The following is a 16,484-nucleotide window of genomic DNA, read 5'->3' as shown; positions in this document are numbered from 1 at the left end:
AATGTCATTTGTGGAAGTCTTATATTTCCTTCAGTATAAGTGAAGTTTTGTGACTTTTTTTTCTCTCTCTGGTACGGCCTTTCCCGGCGTGGCATGAGATTTGAGTTTGAAAAGCTAATCCCAAAAACAACCCCTCTTCCCGAAAAAAAAAAAAAAAATTGTGGCATGAGTTGTCCTGGTATGAGTTGTCTTGGTATGATCGAGCTGTCTTGGTATGAGTTGTCTTGGTATAAGTTGAGTTTGGTATGAGTTGTCTAGTATGAGTTGTAAAGCCCATGTATGTATAAAATCCACCAGCCTGCCTGCGGATACTATTTTACCTGTGTTCCTCTAGGTTAGGGGACTTAATTTTGTGTTGGGCCATTGGACGTACCTTTTGCTAATGACTACCAGGTAACTAAGGAATGTGCAGAACTGGTACCCACCGATACAGTTTGACACCACGAGGTGAATGTACAGCAGTAGAGCATTAATATAGCAACTTGAATTCCTCGCCTCTTATTCACTAGACCATTTATTCTTATGCTTTTACAATAGCCGCGTTAATGACACGTGCCTTCTTCAATGCATATCTGGAACCCTAACACGCTGCCTGACCCTGTTGCCTGAAGTATGAACGGCTCTTAGGAGTCTCGTGCTTAATGATCATTTTAACTACCCGAAGAACAGCACTGTAAAAAAATACTGTGATTTCTACGGGCGTTTATTAGTATCTGACGACGGCGTGTTACCGTAATCAAAAATACTGCGAAAACTATGTAAAACGGTGGCGCCATCATCATGCGCCGGCCAAAAACTTCAATGGGGAGGCAAGGCGGAGGCAAGGCCAAGCGCCAAGCCAAGTACGGGGCATCGCCGTCATTCGCAACCGCCGGAAGCGGAACATCGTGCGCGGACGATGGTTGACGAAGGAGGACGAAGCGGTTGTTGGTAAATCTCGTGAATGCACATTTCTGTTCGCACATCCTGTTCTTTGCGATTGGAGCGTGGTGCACCGTATGCCTGGTTTTGTATGGGACACCAGGAAATCGTGGCTCGCGTTTGCTGTGAAGCGTCTTCCTAGTTATCCGTGTGTCATGCGTCCTGGCTCGTAGGGTGATCAAGGCACTCTTAATGTATCGTTGCGGAAGGTGCCTTTGTGTTTTTAACACTATGATGAGCTAGTTGGCCACCGTAGAGGTGTACATGAAGCGAGCAGAATACCGTGCTATCATGCATTATGTGTGTACACGGCGGCGAACTATGCATAACTCGGATGTCACATTTTGGGACGTTACAAGAACACACCAGGGCGGTCGCCTCGAATCGATTTGCTCTCCGAAACCATGAAAGTATGTCACGTACATTCGTGTTCGCGTCTGTTCACTACGAATATGGAGATAGTGTCGCATATGAAGCAGTACATACGAGAGGGCCATGATCAGATGTCCTTATGAACGCTGCCAGAAGAAGTTCCGTGCCGTCTCCGCGTTTTGTGTGCACCATCTTAATATGTTCTTCCTTTGAAAAAATAAAACAGTGAGTCTAATTTCCTTTCTCTTTGAAGTGTTTTGATGCCAGAGCTGACTGATGGGTGCACATGGTTCCTTCGTATGTTCTTCCTTCGAAAAAAATAAACGGTGAGTATACCTGCATGTCACTTGCCCTTCTCCCTGTAACAGTTTCCTTTCTCTTTGCAGGGTTTTGATGCCATAGGTGACTGGCGCATTTTCATCACTATGTACATAGAAAATAAATCCCAATGTGGCAAACATCACAATGTGTTGCGCATGGTCATTGCTTAAACTGCTCTCATTGCTGCGACTATATGTAGAAAAAAAAAAAAAAGAGGCGCTCCAGGGACGGGCACAGCACGATAAGGGTACACGGCTTATGCCAGTTAAAATTACTGGCCAATGCAGTTTTTTTAACGACCACAGCACAGTGGTGGTGATGGTGGTGATGGTGAAAGGGCTTGCCGTTGTCGGCCTCACGTATGGGGGCAACGTCACAACTGACGCCCTGGGGAATGTGCGTCCTGGGCCGACTTCTAAGGGAACTGTGCCAACATATGTCTGAAAGCGTCTCAGGAAAACCCAGGAAAAACCCCATACAGCACAGCCGGCACCGGGATTCACAGCACAGCACAGTAATGCTACACGGCGTATACCTGTTAAAACTATTGGCCAATGCAGTAGTTTTTCACGGCCACAACTTATACGGGGCCACCGTAAAAAAAACGGCCAATGTTTGGCAGCCAACTTTCCTTGCATTTGCCCGTTTTTTTTTTTTTTTTTACGGTGAATTTTTTTACTGTGAGGTTATTCTACAGCGCGTGGAAACGCTTCCCCTGCGCTCGCCATAAAAGCTTCCTAATTAAGAAATCCCGCGAGGCATTCATACAGGTGTGCTTGCGAGCTTGCGTTTTTACAACTGAGCACATTTGGTGGCTCCACATAGTCACGACTTGTTCCGAACAAGAAGACAAGCATCGTTCATCGGACATCATTTTGAGACACTCTGTCTAAACAGAAGTCAGCCCTGCGACTAACGTCCAGGTCGCACCATGTTTGTAACGGAGTTCTTCGACAGTGCACTTAGAGGCATTTCTGCTGCCGGTAGGTGGAAATTTCATGAAAAGCAAAGTAGCACTAGCAGATTAGAAGATGTATTCACGGCACTAAGTGGTGTTAACGTCACTGGAAAACATTGAACTATTCCTTGCAATTAAATTTGCCACGTACGGTATGACTCAGTATGCTTCTGAACCTCTGATAGCTGTAAGACTTTTTTGCTGTTTCAGACTACAGGGTCGTTGAAGGCACCGACCCTCAAAGTGCCATGTACCTGTGGAGGCAAATGGACGGTTTCTTACTCGGCGACTCATCTTTCCGTCCCCTACAAGACAGGATTGCCATGACCGGGAAGTTGACAGAGTTTTATTTGTACGCCCAAAGCATGCTTGACATGGTATGTATGCATGCGTTTAGTGCTCGAATGTTTTCCTTCCATTCGCTACTAGGTCATAATATTGTTCGAAGCTGGATACGTGACTGAGTTTCTGACATAATGAGCGATTTTTACAACAGAGTTTTTACAACACAGTTGCACAAGAGTTCGAGTTTTACAACCTGAGTTTTTACAATACAGCGTCGCCCAGCAGGGCATATCCAGCTTTTTAGGCTTTCTGGGCGCAAAACACAACTCGGGAAGAGAAAAGTCGCTTCGGCGCAACGAAAGCCCCAAGATGACGGCGCCCACAGCTCTCCGCACGGCACGCTGCGCACCGCGTGACCCCTTAAAGCGAATGACTACCGTCCGCGGCGGGATGAATGTGGGAAAAGCGTGTCGGGGATACTGTAAACGAAGCTTATATGGAGACTGTAGTATACACTTGACACACCGCAAGAGAATAATGTAGCGAGAAATGATGAAGCGGCAAGAAAGGAGCAGAATAGAGAAAAAGCAGAAAGAAAGACAGGAGGAAACAAACAAACAAACAAACAAACAAACAGGAAACAAAGACCCCGATAGAAAAACAACCTCCCATCAGAACAGTCACAAAACCCCGCCAGACGTTCAATAGGCATGGTAAGTAGCAACTGTTTGGTCTAAATTTCAGCTGAAGCAAGGCACGCCTCATAGTTCTTAGTGGTATATTCCTTATTCGCAGGGATCCACTTGGTTGGCAACATGGGGTACTGTGCTTCAATACCCCAGAGATACATGCTGCCTACCACCATTCTCTGATGTTCACACGTCCAACTGCCATGGTTCATATGTCCCTCACAGGTTGGGTAAAGAATGAAGCTACAGATTACTGAGTAAGATTACACTACATGCGTGAGTAGAACGTCAACGTTTCCAGAATGATCTGACAAGATAACAATGAATCTGAGGGTCACCATGGGAAGATCCTTTCTTTCTTTGTGCATGTAAATGCGTGCGTGTACACGTCGTTTCATTCTACATTTTTACGTGATAATGCAGGTAATTGTGGTGCATCAATAAGGGATCAGAAAGGAAGGGGAGTTCACGACTGCATGCACTTTACTTTACTTTACTTTACTTTACTAATTTATTGACTAACTGCACTTGATAAAAACAGCTTTCTCTGTGTGCGTGCCTGAGCGCGCTCGCTTTCATTTGTACATTTTGACTGAGTTCATCGCCCATTTTTTAAGTCAGGGAACGGTAACGGTAGCTGAGGCAGAAAGGCCGTATTACCGAAATGAGAGATGGTATCGATACCGGAAACGGGAACGCATACCACGGTACTCCATTACCAGAAGCGGAAACGAAACTGACCATCTTGTATTGAATTCGGGCAAGAGTTATTCCGGTTGTGCAGTGACATGACGGACTTTTCATTTTATTTCCTTTTTATTTTGTCTCTATTCCCAGCAATATATGCTGTGAATACCACACAAGATTATGGGAAGCGGGAAGAGTTTAATTGCAAATAAAAGCACACTTTACGTGACCCGTTAGTGAGAATTTTGAAGAAAGTATTCAATAATGAAACAGAGAAATAGGTTGAGAAGCATTTGTCTGCAGAAAGTAATCGGTCATAAGTCAACAGGAGATAAACTATAGTCCAGTTCAACTTAAGAAGGAAAAAAAATGTATTCCGGCAGCTCTCAAAATATTACTGCGCCGCAGATAGGATAGCTGGACGCAGAGTGGTCACGCTCTCTCCCTGCGCCAGATAATGTAATCAAACATACTCACTTCGCTTTCGTATTGATTGTTAAGACTATGACACTACGTTGCAGCAGAAAGTGCTCTCCCCTACCGGTGGCGCATGGAGACGCTGCAGTCCTTCTCCTAGCGTGCTATTGCAGCTCCGTAGTTGACGGCGTACGTTGTTGACGGAGTAGATTTCTTTTCCTTCGTAAGTTGAACACGACTAGTCCACATGACAACACAATATGAACAGCTATTATGCAGAAAGCTTGTAGGTTCTGTTGACATTTTTCTCTGTTGACTATAAACAGAAAGGCAACAGCAATCTCCGTGACTACAATTGTTTCACGGTCTGTGTGTTTCTCTAAGATACGAGAGTTATTTGTGTATTGAGATTTAATTGTGACTAATTGGGCCGTTGGAGGTGAAGCCGACCCAGTCTCCGTACCTTTTACTAATGATTACCAGGTTCCCAGCGTGCACAGGAACCTGAACCAACCAATACAGTTTCTCTCATGAGTCCAATGCCGACACAGAAGTACACAATAGTAGGTGCAACTTGAAACCCTTTTACCTAATTACCTGTCACTCGCTGGACGGTTTATTTCGATATTTTTTCTTGGTTGCCTTAAGGCGGATTCATGCGACCTAGTTCACGTTCGCTTCTGAAGACAGTTGACTGCACCGTTGCAAGATTGTTCTGTTCGCTTTCCTTTCTTCACGCGCTTTAAGGAAGAGTCTGCATCAGCGTGCAGAGCATGCTAGCAAACGATAAATCCATTATTTTCATTCACAGGGATCTGGAAAGCTGCAACCAAGCTTGTCGAATTTTTGGGATTGCCATCAATTCCCAGACTGTCACTGTAGGGAATGACATCATCCTGGCCCAAATATCGCGGGTGGGCGTGGCTTGATGAGCGATTTTGTTGCATCTCCCATAAACTCCCATGTATTGAAAATTTGACAAACACGAATTCGCCAAAAATCAGTGAATCGGGCCAGGCCTTCAAAACTTCGTGATTCCCTAGATAAACTCGAGGAGAACACCCCTGTACCAGTTTCCTGTAGTAATTTAGCGAGGTTTACGAGAACCGTGCGGACAAAAATTCCCCATAGACTTCCTTAAGAAGTGAATCCGCCTTAAAGGAGCAGTCTAGAGGCCCAGAGCTTTTTTTCTATTTTTGGTCAGTATGGAATGTTAGGCGGCCGAAAACAGTTTTCCCACAATTAGTGCAACCGTAGCTAAATTGGGACGCAGCAATAGCTCCCCGAACCTCCCGCGCGCGAAACACCCTCCTTCGCCTTCACGATAGGCACGTGATGAGCGCCACCACACACGTCACTATGTGACGCAAGTGGTGAGGACGCTCCTCATTGGACTTGGGATCACATGATCGAGGGGAGCAACATCGCCCAGGCCGGAGCGTCTGCTACCGCTTGGGAGACGCCATGCGTTCTCCGGCTTCGTGATGTCCGAAACGGAGGGTTTGAAGGCTGTCAACGACACAACCACAATTTTTTGGGACCGCAGGCACCGCGGGAAGAACGAGTGGTGCAGCCCGAACTTAACTGCGTTTGTACAGCAAAAACCCCGTGCTTCTCGACAGTGTGCAGCCTGTCCGACAGTTTTCACCGCGCAGTTGGTTCAGTGGCTAACAGGTGGCGCCACAATACCGCTTCCACAATACAGCTTCGCAATAGCTTTCTGCTGCTGTGAATTGATGCGTATACGAAGAGGGGAGTCAAGTCCTGTAGATCACATAAACAAAATACAGAAGCCGACACTGAAGATTTTTGTTTAAGTTTAATTTGTACAAGCTTTCGCGTGGAGGTCCACGCTTCCTCAGGTACAAAGTGAAGTGGTGACACACATAAGTATATATAGTATAGACACTGCTGTACAAAGAAAGGGAAGAGGAAAGGAGATATGGAGCCACATGTCTGTGTACAATGAATAGCTGGGCAGACGGATAAGTGACCTCTAACCGTTTAAGAACAGTAAAAGGTGTTGTTGTGAACAAAAAGGCTCGCCAACCCAGTTTCGCGGAAGGGGGGTCAGGAGTATGGGAAACGAGTGGCCCAGAATGGACAAAAGGGAAGGTTACGGATTATCTAACGGAGTACCAGACGATGACTGAAAGTGGGGATTCAAGAATTGTGCACAAATAAATATAGATATATAGCTACTAAATTTACATAAGCGGATATAACGAGCCAGGACTAAGATTCAGACCATTTGGTGTGAGACACTTGAATTGCGAAATTAAGTAGGACTCTCTATTCTTACGTTTAATGTCGGTGCGGAACCCAGATTCTAGCAATACAATTTTCAAATCAGTTTCAAAATCGTGATTAGGTTGATTGAAGTGAATGGCGACAGGAGTTTGGCGGGCATTTAGGATATCAACTTTGTGGCCATAAAATCGTTTTCTCATTGTGTTGGAGGTTTCACCGATGTATTGTGAATTGCACTTGCTGCAGAATATCAAGTAACAAATATTGGGTGAATTACAGTGGAGTGAATGACGAATTTTCAAACAGAAGTCACCCAAAGTGCTACGGGCAATGGTGGACGGCGCGATAAATTTACAGGTCTGGCACCGTGTACTACCACAGGGATAACAACCCGGCGAGCGCTTCATCATGCATGATGACGTGAGGATGTCGCGCAAATTTTTCGATCTACGGAATGCTACTAATGGGGGAGTGGGAAAAATTTCCTTTAATTGCTCGTCAGCATGTAATATATTGAGGTGGCGTCTAAGAATGGAATTGGTATTGACAAGTGATTTATGATATGTGGTGGATAAAACTACATTACTTAAGTCCTCTTTACGTTTCGGGGTGAATAAGGACTCCCTGGATAGGCTAGATGATTTGGCAAACGAGTCATGGATGAGTTCAAATGGGTAATTTCTTTTTTCGAAATCAGATACCATTTGCTGAGCATGTTTTACAAAATCAGTCTGATCTGAGCAGATTCGTTTCAGGCGCAAGAACTGACCATATGGAATACTCCTTTTCTGGTGATTGGGATGATAGCTTTCATAGTGGAGATACTGGCGCTTGTCCGTTGGTTTCTTGTATAGTTCAGTGGTCAGCCTACCAGATTTACATGACACTGTCACATCAAGGAAGTTGATGGATGACCTTGAATAGTTACAGGTAAATTTAATTTTGCTATGCAGAGAATTGAAGTGATCAAAAAATGACTGCAGAGATGCCTCATCACCAGACCAGAGGACAAAAATGTCGTCGATGAACCTGAGATATATAAGTGGCTTAAGGGGGAAAGAATTGAGGGCTGAGTTTTCAAAACGACCCATGAATAAATTGGCATAATTAGGTGAAACCCGGGAGCCCATGGCAGCGCCATGAATTTGGACGAAGTGTTGATCGTTGAATACGAAGTTATTACAGCTAAGAACTAGTTCTAAAAGGGGGATGATAGCGGGCATGGGAAGAATATCGGAAGGGTGAGAATTAAGGAAGTGTTCAACAGCAGAGAGACCTTCGTCATTGGGAATGTTAGTGTATAGCGAAACGACATCCATTGTTGCCAACAAAATGTCACCATGGTTACTGAAATGGTCATGGACAGCGTTAATTTTGGAAAGGAAATCGTTTGTGTCTTTGACAAAGGATGGGAGAAGGGGTGGGATGTGTTTGATGCAGTGGTCAGCAACTAAGGATAATTTCTCTGTCGGTGTGTTTATTCCTGAAATAATGGGTCTCCCAGGGTTATTGGGTTTATGAACTTTGATCAAAAGATAAAAATTACCTGGTGTAACGTTCTTAGGACGCAAGAATTTGGAAATATGGGACGGGATAAGTTTACTAGTGACGAGTTCATCAATTTTCTTATTAATAAGAAGACAAAAGGAAGGGGTTGGATCCTGATCGATAGCTCTGTAGAATGAGCGGTCACTTAACTGCCTGTCTGCTTCCGCGATGTAGTCGGATGTATTGAGAACAACTATACCGCCACCCTTGTCCGCTGGTCTGATAATAATGTCATTACGGGCTTTAAGATTTCGTAGCGCTACTTTCTCACAATTAGACAAGTTATCAGTGTGTACAATAGATTTCGAATAATTTGTCTTGATATCCTTGTGAACGGCCTTGATGTAATTGTCAATAAGGGGGCTAGTTCTAGAGGAGTCCGGCGTCCAGCTAGAGGGGTTTCGGAAGGGCGCAGCATCTGAGCTAGGTTTATCGTGAAAGAAGGTTTTCAGGTGCATTCTCCTACCTAAGTTGTGCAGATCGTGCAGAATTTCAAATTCATCAATATTACGCTCCGTAGGTACAAAACTGAGACCTTTTGAGAGAACACCAAGTTCAGCCTCGTCGAGGGTCACATCAGAAAGATTAAAGACGGTGTTATGGCCAGCCTTCGTGGAAGATGGTTCAGAATTTATCACGTCACAAATGCCATGCGCTAAAATGGGAGATAGAATAAGATCATCACGTTTCGATTTTTTGGTTTTGATTTCGTGAATTTTCTTCAGCTTATTGGCAGTGAATTCAGAGAGATTAAGAACTTCATGTTGAGAGAGTTGGTTAGCAAGCTGTTTGAGCTGGTTATCAATATCTTTCAAGACGTAAGAACTTTCCTGTCTGAGAATTTTAACTAGTTGGAGCGACGCATTATTGAGAGCGGTAGCCCACTTCGTAGAGCTCAAGGGGGAATGGAACTTAAAAGACGGCGTGATGGACAATGATAAACCTTTGGGAATTATAAGTTGAGATATACAATCTGTATAAAAACTAAAATTAGACAGGAATCTAGCTTTCCTAGCCAAAAGTTTACGCGCTTTCAAGAAGGGCACTGAATGACGTTCATTATTCTGTACAAGTCATTGCGTCCGGCCGGACCTGCGTTGTCTAGACTGCTTACGTGTTGTCATAGGGAAGCGACGGCTAACTCTCCTCTGTGGCCTGGCTGGAGGAGAAGAGCGTACTTGAGCAGACGCACCACGCGAAGTAGAAAAAGTCCTTGGTGAAGAACCCACGTTCACACAGTCAGACACCCCTGGAGATGCATCGGGGTGAAGTGGGGATCGCAGGTGGACTCCGGCACTATGGTTAGCACACTCCGCAGGAGAGAAGCTGATTACGTTGTCAGCGGCTGGAGAAGAGGCCGGGGGACTGTTGATGGGTGAAGCTGGAGCTTGTGGAGAAGAGGTCTTGGGCACAGGGGTTGTAGGAACCAACGCAGGATGGGAAGCAGAAGGGGCTGGTAGGTCGTTGCACGAGTTAAGTGGAGCAAGAACGTCGGCATAGCGCGCAGTCGTGGCGTCGGTTGTAGAAGTGGATGGTCTCTGATCGACGGGGAAGGGGGGGAAATCTTCCAGACGCAGCTCAAAGGGGGAAGACGTCACAGCTGGGGGTGGGAGGTCTTGCAAGATGTGCGTGAGGATGCAGTTACGGTAGTGGGAAGCCAAACACCTCGCGCCCCGAAGGTTCAAGTGGTGGCCGTCCAGAGCCAGGAAATTCCAAGGTGACTGGTCCATCCGCAAGTGCTGGATGCTTCCCACTCCGGAGTTTAGCAAGGATAAGTACCAGAAATGGTGGTTGAGGAGACTGATGTTGCGGTTCACATTCCGTAGGAACTGGCTCTGGTCACGGGTTGTGTAGAAGGATGGTAATCTAGGTGGAACACTGGAGAATACAACCAGCGTTTGCGGTCGTGAAGATCGGATGTGCGACAATAGGCAATCAATTCTCTCAATGGTCGTAGCGATAGGTTCTGTGGCCACGTCGATAGAGCAAATTTGCAATATAATCGCCGAAAAGTCACCAGGGAGATCATCCACCACTTTCAGGAAATCCAAAATTCTTCCGCCACTCACCGACTTGATGTAGATGTTGGTTGAACTCAAAAACTGTGGCACCAATTTGATAAGAGAGTTGCCGATTATGGCAATGCGTGATGAAATCTCCAGTGTCGCAGGACGAGACATGGTAAGTAACAGATGCGTATACGAAGAGGGGAGTCAAGTCCTGTAGATCACATAAACAAAATACAGAAGCCGACACTGAAGATTTTTGTTTAAGTTTAATTTGTACAAGCTTTCGCGTGGAGGTCCACGCTTCCTCAGGTACAAAGTGAAGTGGTGACACACATAAGTATATATAGTATAGACACTGCTGTACAAAGAAAGGGAAGAGGAAAGGAGATATGGAGCCACATGTCTGTGTAATCCGCTTATGTAAATTTAGTAGCTATATATCTATATTTATTTGTGCACAATTCTTGAATCCCCACTTTCAGTCATCGTCTGGTACTCCGTTAGATAATCCGTAACCTTCCCTTTTGTCCATTCTGGGCCACTCGTTTCCCATACTCCTGACCCCCCTTCCGCGAAACTGGGTTGGCGAGCCTTTTTGTTCACAACAACACCTTTTACTGTTCTTAAACGGTTAGAGGTCACTTATCCGTCTGCCGAGCTATTCATTGTACACAGACATGTGGCTCCATATCTCCTTTCCTCTTCCCTTTCTTTGTACAGCAGTGTCTATACTATATATACTTATGTGTGTCACCACTTCACTTTGTACCTGAGGAAGCGTGGACCTCCACGCGAAAGCTTGTACAAATTAAACTTAAACAAAAATCTTCAGTGTCGGCTTCTGTATTTTGCTGCTGTGAATTCTGAGATTGCACAGAAGCCACGGATATATTATTCTTGTGATCGTAATCTTATTTTCTCAGGCGGCGTATATGCTTCTTCTTTTAAAGAAAACGTGATATAAATCATATAAATAATAGAAATCAACAAGCAGCAGCTAGCAATGTTCGTAGCAGACGGTTTTTCCTACGAACGAATGAGGGGCTCTCTACCACGAACGTCACACTAGAGTGGGTGTGGTCTGCAGTTGGAGCGCTCCGGCCTGTCACCGCGGCAGCGATTTTCCAAATTAATTGCACCGTGGTGATACAACTTTGGACAGAAATATTTTGTGGGAATGCTTTTCACATACTGCTTTACAAGATGACAGCAGTTTTGGGCCATGTTAGGTACCACTTTAATGCTCCTTTAAGGGCGTGCACTTTCTTCAAAGCACGTCTGGATCCCAAGCACGCACCACCTGTTGCTGGAAGTATGAACGCCTGCTAGATGTCTCTGCGCGTAATGGGCATTTAACTACCTGTAGAACCATAACCTAACTGCGCGTCCCATAAAACCTGCCTAATGAAGAAATGGCTCGAGGTACTCATACGTGTTTCTTCGCCAGCTTGCGACTTTTACAACTGCGCACATTTAACGGCTCAGATGATCAGGACACGTTCCGAACGAGGAGACAACCGTTCAGTGGGTATCATTTTGAGACACGCTGTCTCAAACTCAAGTCAGCTCTGCGAGTAACGTTCTCGTCGCGCAGGATAAACCGACTTTCTTGACGTTTGCCATGCAATTTTACGACCGTGCACTTAGAGGCATTTCTGATGTTGGTAGGTGACCATTGTCTGAAACTATCGTAAAGCACCACTAGATTTGAATGAACGAAGCATTAAAACGCAAGCAAGCTGGTGAAGCGATGTTGATGATATCGTGTCCTTGAGCTTGAGGTGGCGGTTGGAGCAGGAACATCCCTGTCTACTTGTGTTTTGTGTTCCTGTCCCTGCCACCTCCTCAAGCTAGAGGATTTGATACCATCAAGATTTGAATGTGCATCGAGGAGTGTAAACTTTACGGCAAGACATGGCCAATTTATAGAAGCGAAATTTGCCATGTACGTTACAGATCATTGTGCGCGGGAACGCCTAATGACTACATGACTTTATGTGGTTTCAGACTATGGAGCCGTTCCAAGCACCGAAGCAGCAAGATGCACCTGTGGCGCCCAATGAACGTTTTCTTCCTCAAACTTCCTCTTTCCGCAAAACAGAGTTGTCATGACGGGGAAGTTGACAGAGTTTTATCGTTGTCCCTACAACATATTAACATGGTATGTATGCGTGTTGTTGAATGCTTGAATGTTTTCCTTCAATAAGGTACTAGGTTATAATACCGGTTATACATGGCACGTTTCCTCTGAACATGCCCTACAACACATCGATTTCCTGCAGAAATCTGGGTGATTGACGAGGAGCACGCGTACAGAACAGCAGGCAGCGCGTGCACCGCGGCACGAATACGTAAATAATACTGCTCAGGAAGCTGTTCAGGAATATAGCAGATCGATAAGACAATGATAAGATATATGCGTAGACACAGTACTACAGACATGTTGCGTGGTAATCGTATTCGGGGTGAAAGAGAGAAGGTTCGATCCACCGGCCAAAAATGTATGTGATATCCTTACCTAAAAATACCCTTATCGCTCCCCCACAACATGAAGTACACGTCCTTTGTGTCATTCCCATTTATTCTGCAGAACGAGATAGTCCCGCGTTGTATAGTGACAGATATATGTTGCTTGGGAGTAAAGTGAGGGCAAAGTGATGTTAGCTGATACAGAGAATAATGCCCCGGATGAATAATTCACGTAGTATGTACTTTTAAGCTTGTTGTTACGCATATTTTGGGGCCCTTTTGTGCTCCATTGCGGATACGTACATGCCTATCAAGAACGTAAAGCAGCATTTCGAAAGTACATGTAGGTATATCGATCAAGGTAAGCGAGATGATAATCGTGTCCCATATACTGGGAAAATGGCAGAGTGAAAACTGACCGTGGAAAAACATTTACCAAAGCACACTAGCATACGACCCTCATCGAGTTCTCAGAAATGAGTTGCAGTTTGTTGACGAGGGTGCCGGAGTCTCTTGCAGCATCAGAGGGAATACAACGCCTGACTGGACAACAGTATTAACTGTGCTTGCCGTTAAGTTGACGATAGTAGGGTTTACCTTGGCCTGGGTTTTCTATCTTGACATCTTGACATGGTGTGTGAAAGACCCCTAGGTAGTTTCATTTTAACTCCAACAAGGTGCGGAAGTCTTATCTTTTGAATTCGAACGAAAATATATACGTTGGGGGGGGGGGGGGGGGCATCGGACAAAGTACATCGGAGGACATCGGAGGCTTATGGGTCTTCAGCGAGCTCGGAGTTGTTTTTGTCGTCGTTTAACGGAACTCGCCTTAACAGTTTAACGGCATCACCCTATCACTGAATTCTACTTTCATTTATTTCACATGCTACTCAAGTGCTTAATGTATAGCTGTTCTTATCTTGCAGCCTCGGGGACAATGTGAAATAGTTTCCTTTGTCAGACGTTCAATATGTAGTATCACGTTCTCTAAACTTCGGCAGAAGCAAGGACACTTCATCGTTCTGAGTGGTATATTTCTTATTTGCAGGAATGCATTTGGTGGGCAAAATGGAGCACAGTGCTTCAACACACAGGAGACACGTGTTGCCTACCATCATTATTTTATGGCTGCGATGATGACATGTTTATCGTCATGGTTTATATCTCCCACAGGGTGGGTTTGGGATGAAACTGCTTACAGTAAGCTTACAGTACATGCATGAGCACGTCGCCAACATTTTACAACAAATTACACACGTCCATCAATTCACATATATATCATTCCACACATAGAGTGGTACTCTAACGCATCGTAAATAATTTTCATACGTACAAAGCTTGACAAGAGTATGACACAAGTGACATAAGTCACGTGAAACAAATATTTCATCGCTATAATTTCCGATGTGGCCCAAAAAAGCTATTCATTGTCTTCTGTTAACACGTTTACACCAGCTATTTAGTGTAGTACTATATACTATAACCTGTGAAAGTCTGTTTCGGTTATCAATACATATAGCTGAAAAAAGGGATATAAAAATATCCACATGTCTAAGCTTGGGCATGACACATGTTTAGTTCGGTGTTAATCGGTCGACGTGTGTACGCTGCTCATAGCCACAGTTACTGGCACAGCGCTAACACGGTACAAAAAAATTGGGGCGAGCTCAGTCGTGTCCTAGTTGCTGCGCCAAACTATCATCATCATCATCATTTGTGTCCAAACCATAGTGTTTTCCCTTCGCCGTGTACGACACAGCGAAGGTATAGCGCACGTCAATCGCCAAACCAAACTTACTTACGCATTGACGTCAAAAGAAAATAAAAAATAAAAATAAATAAATAATAATAATAAAAATAAAATAAAAATAAATAAAAACGAAAAAGTTTGGTGTTGAGTTGAAGAGGAGTGTAAAGCGTATTGTCCAAGGCTTTCCGGCGGCTTCTGAATAAATCTGTTATAGACATTTGAAGCGATTTGAAGTCAAATGTTTTCCAGTTAGCGATAAATTGGCACGCTGTCTCAATGCAGACAAAGATTGCGCACTGTTCGAATTATTGTAAATTAATCTGATGATTACTATAACAAGGTACTTTTCTTTCTCTGTGCTGGACGCTAGACCTTTTGACATTGTAAAGGTGTTTGGTGTGTGGCCCTCCATAGCAAGAGGGATGCAGCTCTGACTGCGCTTCTGAAGTTTATTGCATAGTGTTCTTTGGAATCCGATTGTTATGTTTTGTGCGCTGTCGGTGTGTGATGTTGTGATTGTTGCCGCGGTAGCGGACATCAATGCTGTTGCTATTGCGCTGTCGTTTATGTTGCGCACATGTTATCGCTTTGTAATTTGTCCCCGCGACTACGTTTTGGGGAGTGCGTGTGTTACGACGCGTTTATGTTCTTGCCACAGTCTTTTTTCTTGTACACGTTTTTTTTTTGTCTTTTGGAGTTGCAAAATTAGTTGGGTGCCGAATTCAATTCCTCTATATATTTTAAAATTTTGTTATCAGCTTATCAACTATCTGTGCTTGTGTACCGCGTGTGCACGCGGTTTCATTTGACGTTTCTACGTGATAATGTAGATAATTGTGGTGTATCGCCAAGGGCCACAGAAAAGAAGGGGAATTCAGTACTCCATGTTCGCTGCACGCGCACACACTGGTCGCTTGCTTAAAAAGGTCTCTCTGTGGGTGCATGTGTGGGTGCCTTGCGCGCGCGCGAGGGCGTTCCTTTTACATTTTCCGTGGATGAACTTTGGACAGCCACTGTGACACCAGCGCGTCTAAGAAAGAACAACAAGTGATCGCCAAACAAGGAAGGAAGAAGCTGAAGACAGAAATCGTCAACTATTAAAGGGACTATGAAACGATTTTTTTCTTCGTTTCGTTCGAAAGAAGACATTTTTTCTGAGTCTAGAACCGAAATTTTACTTTCGTCGCGCGAGCGGATTTCTCGGGAGCGAATTTAAACGGAGCGGCGAAGGGAGGACAGCTGGCGCCGCGCCGTGATGAGCTGCCGAGCGGAGACACAACGGGTAACTTGACGCGACCACGGCCGGCTCAGCAACACGTCATCGTGACGTGTTGCGAGCCGAGGAATCCCGCCAGGAGCATGCGCCGTAGGATCCCGCGTATGCGTTCATTGGGAGTGGAAATCTTCACGACAGCAGCTTTCGCGCGATCGGCAGATTTCGGCAGTGGCGGCAGCCACAGCGCGAGCTCGCGGCATTACTTGCCATTGTGCAACACCGGTCCGCAAGAGCGGTCCGTACAGTTACACCATCGGCAGGGAAATATGCGCGGGAGAGGAGGAACGCGGAAGAGACATTTCCAGCGCGCGCTCCTCGCAGAGTGGAGCGATTTCGTCCGGAAAAATTTGTTGCATATTAGTTTCTCTGCGGGAAGGACGGTTTCCATCGAAAAAAAGTATGGGGGTTCGGGAAATTTCATAGTCCCTTTAAAAATGACTACTATTGTTATATAATGCTCTAATATAAACAATATAAACACCTTTTCATACTGTGTAATAAACAGCGCAAATGAAGAAATAAGTGCCAGCGA

At 44.9% G+C, this 16,484-nt stretch overlaps 1 protein-coding gene across 1 annotated transcript; it reads left to right on the top strand.

Annotated features, from left to right (window-relative positions):
- The first annotated feature begins 2,470 nt into the window (after positions 1 to 2,470).
- On the top strand, positions 2,471 to 6,524 carry LOC135388785 (uncharacterized). Its single transcript, XM_064618585.1, has 3 exons — positions 2,471 to 2,597; positions 2,783 to 2,949; positions 3,653 to 6,524. The coding sequence occupies exons 1-3, from the start codon at positions 2,546 to 2,548 to the stop codon at positions 3,785 to 3,787; spliced, it is 354 nt and encodes a 117-aa protein (XP_064474655.1). The 5' UTR covers positions 2,471 to 2,545; the 3' UTR covers positions 3,788 to 6,524.
- Positions 6,525 to 16,484: the final 9,960 nt, after the last annotated feature.

The sequence above is a fragment of the Ornithodoros turicata genome, chromosome 3, assembly GCF_037126465.1.
Source record: "Ornithodoros turicata isolate Travis chromosome 3, ASM3712646v1, whole genome shotgun sequence".
In the NCBI taxonomy this organism is placed as follows: domain Eukaryota; kingdom Metazoa; phylum Arthropoda; class Arachnida; order Ixodida; family Argasidae; genus Ornithodoros; species Ornithodoros turicata.
Note: the sequence above shows the minus strand (reverse complement) of the source record. Positions and strands in the feature narration are given on the sequence as shown.

Bases quoted from the DNA above. Each gene is read 5' to 3' on its own strand.
- LOC135388785 (XM_064618585.1), top strand. From the start codon at position 2,546: ATGTTTGTAACGGAGTTCTTCGACAGTGCACTTAGAGGCATTTCTGCT. The intron at 2,598-2,782 runs GTAGGTGGAAAT...TTGCTGTTTCAG, and splicing joins TAGAGGCATTTCTGCTGCCG to ACTACAGGGTCGTTGAAGGC. The intron at 2,950-3,652 runs GTATGTATGCAT...CCTTATTCGCAG, and splicing joins CCCAAAGCATGCTTGACATG to GGATCCACTTGGTTGGCAAC.